The sequence below is a fragment of the Ursus arctos genome, unplaced genomic scaffold, assembly GCF_023065955.2.
Source record: "Ursus arctos isolate Adak ecotype North America unplaced genomic scaffold, UrsArc2.0 scaffold_26, whole genome shotgun sequence".
Classification (NCBI taxonomy): Eukaryota; Metazoa; Chordata; class Mammalia; order Carnivora; family Ursidae; genus Ursus; species Ursus arctos.
The window spans coordinates 38303545-38316586 of record NW_026622941.1 but is presented as its reverse complement, the minus strand read 5'-3'; the positions used below and the strand labels follow the sequence as shown (position 1 = coordinate 38316586).

Below are 13042 nucleotides of genomic sequence, written 5' to 3'. Positions count from 1 at the left end.
CACAGGTACCTACCCCAACTCTCTTTCCCTTTCCCTGTGCACTCGCTGCTGGGTGAGGAGGGAGGGAGGGAGGGCAAGCCTGCACTTCCCCTCCACTGGGCTAAGCCTGGGAGCTGTAGGGAGTGGGAGAAGAGCAGGGCTGAGGGCAGGAGGGGAGGGTGCTGACAAAGCCTGGCTCAGGGACGTGCACCGCTTGTCCTGTTGATTCGAGTTTGGTGACTGGATTGATTGAATGAGAAAGTCACCACCGAGGCTTAATCCATACGTGTGGGTCCTGCCCTAGTCCAGCTGCAAGGACACTGGGTGAGGTGAGGTAAAGGGGCTAGAAATAAGGCTGTCACTGTGCTTGGTCCAGAGCATGCGACCCAAGAAAAGTGGCCTGGAGAGTGCCGCATCTGAGGGTGCTTCATGGAGGAGGGAGGGGTGGGCTAGGGGGTGGGCTAGGGACGGCCTGCCGCAGGGTGAGCAGGGTGAGGAGCGGAGAGCGGTCAGGAGCTGGGCGGGAAGGTACCAGCAAAGAAGGCAGATCTGGGGGGTCCACGAGGGTGGTGAAAAGGACCCATGCAGGAGAGGGGGAAGTTCGTTTGCCTGCTGAACTCAAGCGATGTCCCCTGAGCAGCTTGTGGGCACAAGGCCCTGACTGTGTGGGGTGCAGCCTCGACCGAGCAGAGCTGGGTCCTGCCCTTTGGGAGCTCACGTTCTCTTGAAGGAATCACCGATCATAACTAGGAAGTGATTTAATTTCGGCTGTGGTGAGTGCCAGGTGGGGGGCAGCTGGCTCTGAGGGCCCCGGGAGGCATGAGGCCTGAGGAGCCTGGGCCGAGGGAGAACCAAGGGCAACAGGGAGGAGGAAATCAGGATTCAAGACTTGAGAGGCCTCTGTGGAATGAGAACAGAAATACTGAGGTGGGCTGTCTACCTGCCCCTGCCTCGTGTTTAAGTGGAGGTGACTCTCCTTTTTTCCGGAGGGAAGGCCTCTAGAGGCCGAGGCGCCAAGGCCAAGGGCAGGAAGGACTTCCTGAGGGCCAGGCCTAGGGTGGAGGTCTGAGCAGCTGGTGCTGTCTCCCGAGTCCTGGAGGTACAGACTGATACCTGGAGCGGAGGGAGTGACCTCTCTCTCAGTCTCTCAGTGTTTCCCTTTCTGGACGCCCCCTCTGTAACCTCCTCTAGGCTGTTCCCAGGTCCTCTCAGGAGAGAGGAAACGGGCAGTGGTGCTGGTGCCGGGAAGTCTTTGGACTCTTCAGCTTCATCTCTGGTCCCAACACATCCTGCCTGGGCTTTGGGGGCAGGATTGAGGTCTGCCCTGAGGCTAGGAAGGGGCTTCTCTCCCTGGCCTGATTACCCACATCCGTGTCCCTTCTCAGCCGCTGTTCTAGGTCCAGAGAGAACGGGGCATGTCGTGAGCAGGGGCTGGGGCCCTCCTAGGAGCCGTCCCTCGGGCTCCCGGGGCTGCTCCTGCCAGGGGTCTAAAACGAGGGCCAAGTGGGTGCAGAGTCTGAGTCCTGAACAAGGGCCACAGGCCTAGGACGGGTTGGAAGATTGGAGCACTTGCGACTAGGCTTCTGGGAAGGCCAGGAATGTTGGGAAGAGGCAAGGGGGAGGAGGTCGTGTGGGTGGCCAGCCTCAGGGAAAGGCTAGGAGTGGTGTGGGCTGGGGCACAGGCAAGTGTAGGCTGGAAGTTCTGACACAGCTGCAGGACTGAGGGAGAAAGAGAGGTGCTCCGAGCCCGAAGGACAGTGGCTACACCTGGACTGGGGCTGCCACTTCCCACCGATCACTCATGGTCAGATGCAGAGTCTCCTGGGTATTTGGGATACACACACGTACACACATGCACACCCAGCCCTTGAGAAACAAAAGCTTGGGAGGAAGCACATTTGCCTGCTAGGCAGGCCTGTTCCCTCCCACACAGCTCCAGACCTGCCCCTGCCTTCCCTCCTGCTCTCCAGGCCTCTCCTCACCCTCCGGCCACCACCACCGGCACCACCACGGGCCTGCTCGGTGATTGTTTCCTTGCCCCTGTCACACATGACCAGCTTGAGCTCCAGCCAGGAGAATGTGCCTCCAGGAAAATATGGGGTCCCTGTTCTGGCCTCGTCAGATCCTCACCAGTCCCCAGACCTGTCCAGCCTTCCCTCCCGGCTCCCAGATCTCCCCCACCTGGAGAAGGCGGGAGCCCGTTCCTTGCTCTTCTCCTCCCGCTCCCCTGCTGTCAAAGCGGCCCATAAGCGCCTGGCTGGGACCTGCTAGTCCTGAGAAGGTTTGGCTCGGGGCCCATTAGCCATTAGCGTTCCAGCTCCCTGCCTCTGCCCCCCACCCCAGGAATGGGCGGGGGCGGGGAGGGGGGCGGTAGGCTGGAACTGAACTGGAACCACCCTCAGGGCAAGGTACCTGGGCAAGTATGGGAGGACTTTAAACCTTCCAGGGCCAGGAGGCAGAGCCCCCATGAGGGTACGGGGCTCAAGTTCCTCTCCCTTGTCCATGGGCTATGGCCAAGGCAGAATCCCAGGGATGCTGAGGGAGGCTGCAGCAGGCCGGGCTCCCAGGCAGAGCCCTTCCGTCCTCTGGTTTCCAAGCTGGCCCTTCTCTGCAGTCCCCCTGGAGGCCCGTTAGTTAAAACTTCCTCTAACCTCCCACTGTCCATCCCACCAACCAGCCTCAGAGGACAGAGCTGAGCCTGTGAGCCAAGTCTGCAGCACAGGAAGGGAGAACAGAGCAGGAGGCGGGGAAGCAGGAGGAGGGAGGAAGCTGGACCACTGGCAGCTTGAAAAGCAGCCCCTCTCCCTCCCCTGGCCCCGGGGTACAGGCCCTTGGTGGGCACCAGCTCGCTCCCACAGTTCCGATTCATTTCATTTCCACCGCTCATCTCTGCATCAGACACTGCTGGGCAGGGAGGCCTGACCAGATGGGTGTGTTAGGAGATAAAGAAAATTCCACTTGGCCCTGTGCCCCTGCAGCCTGGGGTCTGCTCACTTCAGTTCCTAGTTTAGAGCAGCGATCCTGGCACTTGGGTAAATGTGGTGGAAGGAACTGAGGATTCATGCAGCTCGGCACAGGATAGAGGGAGGAGGGCAAGGCTGAGCACAGCAATGGGGAGGCAGTACCCAAGGGTGGTGGGGTGTGAGCGCTGCAGCTGGCCGCCTGAGTCTGGCTCTACCAAACTCCGTTGTGGGGCTGCGGGCCGCTTACGTCGCCTCTCTGTGCCTCAGTACCCTCACTTGCAAGTAGAGAGTGCTCTGGGGATGAAAAGACGAAGTCTATCAGGTTACTCAGCACCCTGCTCATAGTAAGTGCTGGAAGAGGCCACCCCCAGGGCCAGAGCTGTTGCAGCAGGCCCCAGGGCAGAAGGGCTGAATGTAACAGATTATCTCTTCCTTGGCTCATCCAGAGCTGGTGGCATGGCTGACTGGACATGGGAGAAGGGACGGAGGAATCTAGCTGGTGGCTTAGGCAGTGGCGGGGCTCCTGGAGCAGGCAGCAGGGAGACACAGGCAGGAGGAGGGAGTCCAGACACGCCCTCCTCAAAGCACCTGTGAAGGTCCAGGAAGCCCTGTGGGCTCCGTAAGTGGCCAGCTCAGCAGAGAGGCCTGGGTGGGTGGGAGAGAGCCAAGTCCAAGCCAGGGGCCCAGAAGCTCTCCTTCCCCATGCACCCTCCTCCATGATTCTTTGGGGGCCTCTGCCACCCCCTGCCATCTGCCTGAAGGGAGCAGGGCAGGGTTGGGGGAGGTTCAGGCCCTGGTGGAGAGCTCCTTGTATGGGTAGACTGTGTCAAGGGGCCCAGCCCTTCAGCTTCCATCATCTGCCTCTCCCTCCCCTTCCCTCTGGAGCCTGTGCACCCAGATGTGGGGGAAATGACTCTGGATACGGGCTTTTTCCCCTTCCCGGGAACCGTCGATGTATTTGAGAGGCAGGATTGCAAAATGGCAAAGCCCACAGGACTCCTGATGGCTTGGGTGGAACCCACCGCTCTACATCTTCCTAGTGAGGGGCCCCTGGGTAGGCCATCTAGGCTTCTTGTGTCTCAACTTCCTCATCTGTGAAATGGGATGGCAATTAGACCTATCTCATAGGCTTGCTGTAATGATTAAAAACGCGCACGTATATGAAGGATCAAGAGCAGGGCCTGAGGCAGGGTAACTGCTGTTATTAGTTATCTGTCCTAACACACCTCCAGACATCTAATGACAGTCGGGGAGGGTGAAGGCTGCACCCGGGCAGGGCACGATTGTTCCCGAGATGCCTCACTATCTGTCTTGGGATGTCTTCCTCAGACACGCTCCTCTTGTCCCCCACCCCCTGCAGGCTTCAACCCCGATTAAACATCTGCTGGGTGGCCATTCAATGAGGCAACCCTCACTCAGGAATCCCGGGAAGGAAAAACCCAGGCCCATCATCTGCCTCGAGTGGGGAGGCAGGAGGCTTCGCCTGCCAGTAATGAGAAGGAGACAAGTAGGAGGTCCAATGGCCTGGTTGCCGGTGAATAGGCAATCACCCCAGCCATCTTCTCCGTCTCCCAGGAGAGGGGGAATGAGAAAGAGCTCAGAGAAAAGAAAGGCAAGGGAAGAGTAGTGGTGAGGGAGAACACAGATGGGGGAAAGTGGGTCTGAGACACGTCCATTTGCACTGATTTGAATGACTTTCTTTGGACCCTCGCACCCCCCACCCCAACCCCTGCACTCATGCTCAATTTCCCTTTGCATAGCTTTCTCGTCTAGGCATAGAGTGCAGATTAGGAGAATAAGTGAGATGGATACACAGTGCAGTACAGCATGGGGGTTAAGTGGAGCCTGGCAACCTGGGTTGAAGCCCCAGGTCATCATTTGCTAGCTGTGTGACCTTGGCCAGTGACTTAGTACTTCGGGGCCTCAGTTTCCCCTTGTGGATAAAGTGAGAATAAGGGTAGTGCGGCCTCACAGGGTAGCGAGCGGCAGCGATTCCTCACGTGAGGCACTTGGAAGAGTGCCAGGCACTTACAGGTCTCGCGGCTTGCTGAGGGTCTGCGGGTACGCAGATGTCCCGCTTCATTTCCCAGCTCCGTTTCCACCTGCCCAAGTAAGGGCAGGTATGAAGACAAAATGGGGGACCCCTTTCTGACCCCACTACTAGTCCCTTGAAACTGCTCTGTAAGACCTTCTAGATCAGGTCACTAGCCCCAGCAACCTGAAACTTCAACTCCCTCAACTGTCTTCTGCACGAGCCCCTGTGCCCCCAGCCTGTTAGTCTTTCCTGCCAACAGCTAGGCTGTTCTCGCTTCTTCCAAATTCCCAGAACTCCCAGAACGTGGGTGCGTGGGTTTGGGCCTGGGGCCAAATCTATTCTCAGGCTCCCCGTCTTCCCTGAAGGGGCATTTAAAACTCCACCATCATTGCTCAGAATGTGAACCCAGCAGATAACCTTGGGGTATTTGCTCAAAATATAGATTTTCCATCACATGCCAATAGAACTGAATCTGAATTTAGGGGGTGGGGAGGATAAAACTTTCATTTTGATAAGCTCCTGGGTGGCTTTTTAAATACACATTAAAATTGAGATTTTATTTATTTGTCAGAGAGAAAGAGAGAGCACAAGCGTGGGGGGGGGGGGCGGCCGGCAGAGGGAGAAGTAGGGTCTCCACTGAGCAGGGAGCCTGACGTGGGACTTGATCCCAGAACCCTGGAGCTGAACCGACTGAGCCACCCAGGCGTCCCTAAAATTGAGATTTTGATCACCATTAAAAACTGTCTCCGAGAAAATAGTCATCGGTGGGAGATGCGGTCTTAGCGTCTCAAGGCAGGCGGGATGGTTAGTGTCTTCCCCAATTCAGGCCGGCTCAGCAGCAAAGGGAAAGGGACAGAGACTCGGCCAAAAAAGGGAGTCCTGCCTGGAAAGCTGGGGGCGGGGCGCGACTCCTTTCAAAACCCTCATCCCGGTCCTGACCAATTACTGGGCGCTGCGGGTGTCGCGGCGAGGAGCCCCTGTCTCCCCGCGGTCTCCGAAGCAGGAGTGGGGCGAAGAGGGCGACTCTGGGCCATGTGCGCGGGGGGGAAATTGAAGCCCAGGCAGGCGGCGGGCTTTCGGTACAGAGCTCGCACAGGACTCTGGAATCCCCGGGCTCTGCCTCCAGCCGCCCGGCAGCCAGGGAGCGCGCTGGGGGCGTGGTTCTCGAAAACCCCCTCTCTTCCGCAGCTCAGCCACAACTCCGGCCCCCATCCCTTCTGGAAAGCAGCCCTTCTTCCCAAGCCTCAATTTCCCCTCCCGCGCCCGTGTGTGTGTGTATGGCGGGCGGGGGACGGGGAGGCTCGGCTCGGCAGCGGGATTCCCCACGGGAAAGCAGCCCAATCCCTCCCCCGGGCTGTTCGAGACCCTGAACCGAAACAGGAGGCAGGACGCCCCCGGCCGGGAAGCGGCCCCAGCCCGGATTTCCCTCCCGGGTGGGGCTGCAATGACTCACCCCGCTCCCCCTTCCCCCGGTTTCCTTGTTTGCATTTCTCCTCCCGGCCACGTGGCGGCCGGTGCCGCCACTCACCACCCCTACCCCGACACCCCGGCCGCCGAGGCCCTGGCACACAACCCAGGGCCGCTCCTGCCCCCTTGGGGTTTCTCAGGCCTCGGGCTGGCGCCCGCCCTACTTCCCCGGAGACCGGACTCCACCCCCTGCCCATGCCCGCCCCCTTGCCTGCGCCCTCCCCCACCGTCAGGCCGGGAGCCTCCTCCCCGCCCTCTTAGCCCGACCCGGGGAGGGAAAGGGGCGGGGAGCGCAGGGGGTGTGACAGCTCCCGCCCGGACCAGTGCCAGCTGCAGCCTCGCTTCGGCGCCCGGTGCCAGCTGGCTCATTCGTCTGGGACGGAGGCGGAGGCTTGGGGCTCCTTGCCGCTGGGGGGGACTCCCCCCCCCACGCCCCCTGCCCTCTACCCACCCTAAAGGAGCCCCTCCACCCAGCCCGTTGCCCTAGCAGCAGGTCCAGCTGGGAATTACCCCGTTCACTTCGCCTGGGGCTTAGAGCCCACACCCCTCCAGGAGCAGTCGGGGTCTCGCTGAGGGTCTCCCCCGCCCCAGCCTTTTGCTAGAGCCTGCAGGGCTGTGCAAGCTTTAGAAGGAACATGAAGGTGGGTAAGGTGGGATCAGGGTGGGGAGGAACAGGAGATGGTGGGTGGGGTGTTTGAGTGGGAGAGAGAGGGCTGGTCAGGGGTGAAGGAGAGAAGGGCTTGAGCCGAAGCTGCATTTCTGGGGGATCCAGTGAGTCCCTAGCCTCATACTGGGAGGTGGCAGAGATCCCTTCAGGGACATGGGCGGTGGGGTGGGGCAGAAGTCCAAAGAAGACCGGGAAGAAAGGCCCGATCTCCGGTCCGCCAGCTGGAGACCCCGAAGTGCGCCAGACCGGCAGGCCCCAGTGAAGGTCTTCCTGTCCCTCCCCCGGCTCCTGGCAGGGTTGCAGCACCTCCGCCTGACCAGTCCAGAGGACTCAAAGGAAGTGGTTCTGCCTGGGGCAGTTGTGCCCTGGTCCAGCTGCCCCAGCCCCAGCCCCATGGCTCTCTGCCTTCCTCCCTGCGTCACAGGTGGGCTGGCCAGGTGAGAGCCGCTGGCAGGTGGGCCTGGCTGTGGAGGACAGCCCGGCTCTGGGAGCATCACAGGTGGGAGGCCTCCCGGCCGTGGTGCCGGAGGGGACCCTGCTCAACATGGTGCTGAAGAGGGTGCACCGGCCCCGAAGCTGCTCTTACCAGCTGCTGCTGGAGCACCAGCGCCCCAGCCGCATCCAGGGGCTCCGCTGGGTGAGTGCCCCTCCGCCCCGCGGGCTAGGGCCAGGACGGGGACAGAGAGTGTGCTGGAGGAGGGCCTGGACTGGGACAGAGAGCGTGCTGCCGGGGGTGCAGGGGCTACTGCTGGGCTGGACGGGGGTCAGCAGCTTGGCTGCTCTGTGTGGGTCTGTGGGCGCGTGGTACTCACATCTTCCCCTGCCGGCGTGGGGGAAGGGGAAAGGGATTTGTCACTGATCTGTCACCTCTGTGTGCGCTGAGTTAGGTGCTTGTGTGTTCTCCGGGTGGTGGTGGGAGGCATGTGTGAAATACTGGGGGCCGGGTCAAGGTGGAGGGTGAGGTGAGCTTGCTTGCTGTTCTGGATCTATCACCGTGGCAACACGGTCCTTCAGCGAGTCACTGAACTGTGCCAATTCTTCCTGATCTTGGGGTGAGGTGGTCATGTGAACACTGCTTGGCATCTGGCTCTGGGGGGCTCAGGGGAAGATTTTGAGAAGTTTGGAGACTGGAGCTGGAGTCTCCCTTGGCCGCAAAGAACCTCCTGGAGCTGTGAGAATGAAGGAGAGGGCAGGAGGGGGGAGAGTGGAGGGGTGTGGGGTGGGGGACAGGATCCAGAGCAGCAGAGAAGCTCTCTCCGACTGTCCAGACTTCACAGAGTTCCTTCCCCTGAGATTCAGCGTGTGTCTATTCTGTGGGCCACAGGGACAGCGTTGGCGGGGGGTGTGGGGTGCCAGGAGGGTACTTGGGCAAAGGGGTAGCGGGAAAGCAGGAGCAGGTGACAGAATTGGGAGAGCTTGTCACCTCTGTCTCTTATCAGCAAGTCCCTTTGAGTACAATGACCACCACCTTCTGCCTCTTTCCTCCCACCTGTTGCCCAACTGCCGTTTATATATCAAAATATGAGGCTGAGCGAGAAAAACGAGGTATGCCAGGGTGATGGGGGCCTCCCTAAAATAGGAATTGAGAGGATAATCTAGGTGACTGTCCCTAGCTGTCCCCCAACCCATCCCTCCCTCCCTGGGTCTTCCTGGTCGGGACTGTCTGGGGCCTGGGGCCTGCTCAAGATGGGGCTCCGGAGGGAGCAGGGGAGCCGACCCCTTCTGGTCACCCCTCCAGGTCACTGGCAGTAGCTACTGACTGCTTGGAGCCTGTGGGTTGGAACCCTCCCTCCCTCCTTCCCTCTCAGGCTATAATTACTTGTGCATTTCCTGTCCCCTTCCCAGCTTGTAGAGGCAAGGTGGGGAGTGGGGGAAAGGGCAGGTGCCGGGACAATGAGGTCACTGGAGCATCCCCTGGGACCCAAAGACTGGGGGAAGGAGTGGAAGAGGCCACCAGGCTGTCTCCTGACTCCCCCAACCCCCAGAATTGAAGAGCTGGGGTGTGTGGGGAGGCCGGAAGGGTGGTGTGAGGGTTGCTGGAGTGTAAATGGGGTGAAAGTCACTGAAACACAGCCCCTCCCCTGTTAGGTGTGAGGGGGGTAGGCAGGGATGGGTGATTAAAGGGAACTTAGATTTTTAGGGCTAGGGGCAAGGGCCGTGCCCTCTCCTGATGACCAGCTCTGGGGAATGGGGGTGGGGTGGGGTGGTTTCAGCCCCCTGTGGCTGTGTTTCAGAGGCTCTGGGTACCCATGAAGTTGCCTGTCTAGCCTGTAGTTGACGCATTGGGCCTAGAAGGGGCTCACTTGAGGGAACGAGGGGCCGAGGGGCCGGCAGGGAGTGTGCACACCTAAGGGAGAGGGGTTATGTTGTAAAGGGGCGGAGGCTAGGAGGACACGGCTAGCAGTTATCCAGGCTGCGACAGCCTCTTAGAAAACCAGGGGAGACCCATGAACCTCCTGAGGTCTGAAGAGACCACTTTCTGTTGCGACTAGATCAGGACAAGAGAAAATGAAAGCAAGTTACAGCAGGACGGCCCGAGGTTAGAGAAAAGACTTCCCGACTGGCAAAAGTGACACTGGAATGGGATGGAAGGACATCTCTGGAAAATGCGAGAGGGAGAGGAGATCTTGTCTGATGTCTGGGAGCCCAAGAAGGACCAATTTATCAAGAGGCACGGGCAAGATCAGGATACCTCTGGTGGTTCTTACAAGCGCAGAGAAGTTTCCCTTTGAGTGATTGTTCTGGGGGAGGTGCCTCTATTCTCTAACTCAGAAAACACGCTTTCGGGCGCCTGGGTGGCACAGCGGTTAAGCATCTGCCTTCGGCTCAGGGCGTGGTCCCGGCGTTACGGGATCGAGCCCCACATCAGGCTCTTCTGCTGTGAGCCTGCTTCTTCCTCTCCCACTCCCCCTTGTGTTCCCTCTCTCGCTGGCTGTCTCTATCTCTGTCGAATAAATAAATAAAATCTTTAAAAAAAAAAAAAAAAAAAAGAAAACACGCTTTCATCCAACCTGTCCAAACAATGGTAGGAGCTAACAGTGGTCTAATACTTAGGTCCCAGGCATATTTTTTTTAAAAGATTTTATTTATTTATTTGAGAGACAGAGAGAGGAGGTGAGAGAGAGAGAGAGAGCACAAGCCAGGGGGAGAGGCAGAGGGAGAAGCTGTCTCCCTGCTGATCAGGGAGCCCGAAGCGGGGCTTGATCCCAGGACCCTGGGATCATAACCCGAGCTGAAGGCAGATGCTGAACTGACGGAGTCACCCAGGCGCCCCAGTCCTAGACACTATTAGAAGAGCTTTACCTTTATCATATCAAATAATCTGACAATAGCCCTGTGAGATAGATACTAATGTCATCATCTCATTTTATAGATGAGAAAACAGAGGCACGGGGTGGCTACGCACCTGCTAAGAGACAGAGTGAGGCTTCTGTCCCAGGGGATCTGGCCATGGAGGCTGAGCTCCTGGTGTACTTTCTTTTGCTGCAGATGGTAACACGGACCCCCTCCCCCGGCCAAGCATCACCCCTCCCCTTGCGTCCTCTCCCTGTCCCAACACACACAGCCCTGGCCTGAGACCCTAGCCATGGCCTAAGGGAACTGGTCTGACAGGTCCCCACGAGGCTCTCTGGCTCAGTGCCTGCCCCTCCAATGTGGCTCTGACACCCAGCGACGGGGGAGGGAGGGTGGAGCAGGCTTATGGTGCTGGTGCCAGGGAAGCTAGCTCCCACCTCCTCTCCCACCCTGCTGTCTTTCCTGTCCCTGTGGGCGGGGGAGGCAGTGGGCAAGGGCCTTCACCCCTACCCATACCAGCCACTTCTTTCCAACTGAGAACCCCTACGGTGACACTCAGGGTTATCGGATCAGGGACAGGGTCAGCCAAGGGATAGCATTTTTTTGCATTGTGTCCAGGGAATAGGTACCCATCATAAAATAATGAAGTTTAATCAAGTAACTTAACATTTACTAAGCGGTTACCACCAGCCAAGCATCGCTTCGAGTGCTTTATGTTATTAACTCATTTGACCCTCATAATTACCTTATAAGATGGGTACTATTATCATGAACCCCATTTTACAGATGAGGAAACTGAAGCACACAGAGGTTAATAACCAGCCAAGGTGACACAACCGGCTGGTAATGGGGAGCCGAGATTTGACCTGGGCATCTGGATCGGGAGCCCCCAACCTTAACCGTGTCTCCTGAATAGTACCCCCCACCCCCATCCTACATGTGCATGGTAGGGACCGAGAGGGACTGTCTCAAACCTGTGGAACTTTGTTTAACGCAATGTCTTCCAAACTTACTTGCCCATGGAACATTCCTGAGGTCAGAATTTATCCATCCAGAGCACAAAATGGGGGAAACATGAGGCTATGGGGTGCCTGGGAGAGGGTAGTGCGTAGTGTGCTTTGGAGTCAGAGAGGCACGGCGTGAGTCCTGGTCCCCTCCTCACCAACTCTCAGGACAGGTTACATAACCTCCGAGCCTCCTACTATCTAGCTGCGAGCTAGGAGACAAATACCTCCTTCCAGGGTCCGCGCTGGTTAGTCAGTAGGCTCTTGAATTTCTGAGTAGTTGTGTGACTCTGGGTCGGTTACTTCATCTCTCTGGGCTCCCGTTTTCCTTGGCAGATTGAGAGGGATGCCTTCAGGAACCTTCCTCAGCTCTGATGGGCCAGAGCCCCCTTCCTCTGACCCCCATGCTTATTCCCTGGGGCAGGGCAGGAAATGGTTTCAACAAGGCCTGGGGATCTGGGATCTGGGTTGTGCCCGGCCTGGCCACAGGAGCTGGCACCTCCCCTCCCGATGTGCCCTCCAGGGTCAGAATAATACCAGGAAGGGAGCATAGGCTGGAGCCGGGGCCGTGGGCACCAAGGAGGGTTGGGGCAGGGTCCGGGCCACTTGGGCGTTTTGACATGAACAACAACAAGTCATTAGTGCTCGGCACTGTTTGTTCTGACACAGGGGGCTGGCTGAGTAGCATTCCTGCCCTTCCTCCTTCCTTGGCTCCTCCTCCTCCTCCTCATTTCCTGTTGCTAAGTCTCCAGGGCTCTGTGTCTGGCACCAGGCTGGGCCCCATGACCCGGGCAGGGATACCCTAGGGACACCTAGCGACTTCCGCCCAGCCCTGGGCCAGGCGCCTGTGCGTGCCAGACCTCAGGCCTCTGCCTGGCACACGGTGGGAAGATGTCAGGACCAGGGGAGGGGGTTCTGGCTCTGGGCCTGCTTGCACCCCAGCTCACCAGCCAGGTCCTTCTCAGGGCCCTGAGTGCAGCTGGGAAAGCGGGAGAGAGAGCTGGTGAGAAGGGGGAAGGGGGAGGGGGAAGGAACCAGGCAGGTGCGGTGGGTGGGGTGAGACCAAGAATGTGAGCACTTGGGAGCTTACGCATGGCTGTCTGGCTACCCCATGTACGCGTGCCTGTGTTACACAGGCTCTTCACCCCAAGAGTTCTGTTTCCTTATTCAGAGAGGACAGCCAATCCCTGCTCCACTTTACATCTGGTCCTATGCTGTACAAGATCAGTGGAAATCATGGAGCGAGACATGCTTTGTAAACCGTAAAGTACTCTGCCTTTGGGACGGCTCATGGAGGGTCGGGCATCCTGTCCAGAGATGTCCACAAATTCCAGTTTTCAGGTGGCAGAAAAAGAAGGCTTGTAAGGGGCTGTTGCGGCCAACATCCCAGGACATATAGGCCCCGGGGTCCTGGATGGCGTGGTTGATACCGGGGGCCCGAGGTCTTATTCACTGGTGTTTCTACATAAATCCCGTCTTCCAGAGCCAGTCCTGGGTGCCGCCAAGACTTACTCACTCTCGCAGGGTTCTGGGCTAGCAGCAGCATCTCAGAGAGGACAGGGGCTTTCCAGCAAGCAGCCCGCCCCCTGCTTCACGGATGAGTAATGATAGCCAGCGTGTACATACAACTCTA

General features: G+C 58.6%; 1 protein-coding gene across 4 annotated transcripts in view; it reads left to right on the top strand.

The window, feature by feature from the left end:
• The first annotated feature begins 6724 nt into the window (after positions 1-6724).
• RAPGEF3 (Rap guanine nucleotide exchange factor 3) overlaps positions 6725-13042 on the top strand; it is a 30440-nt gene continuing 24122 nt past the window's right edge. The window contains exons 1-2 of one of the 4 annotated variants that reach the window (XM_026502021.4): positions 6725-7085; positions 7536-7748. In XM_026502021.4, coding sequence (XP_026357806.2) covers positions 7080-7085; positions 7536-7748 — 219 coding nt within the window. In that variant the 5' untranslated portion in view covers positions 6725-7079. Of the gene's footprint in view, positions 7086-7406; positions 7749-13042 lie in introns of all 4 variants that reach the window. The other 3 variants (XM_057318807.1, XM_057318808.1, XM_057318809.1) reach the window with 3 other exon arrangements.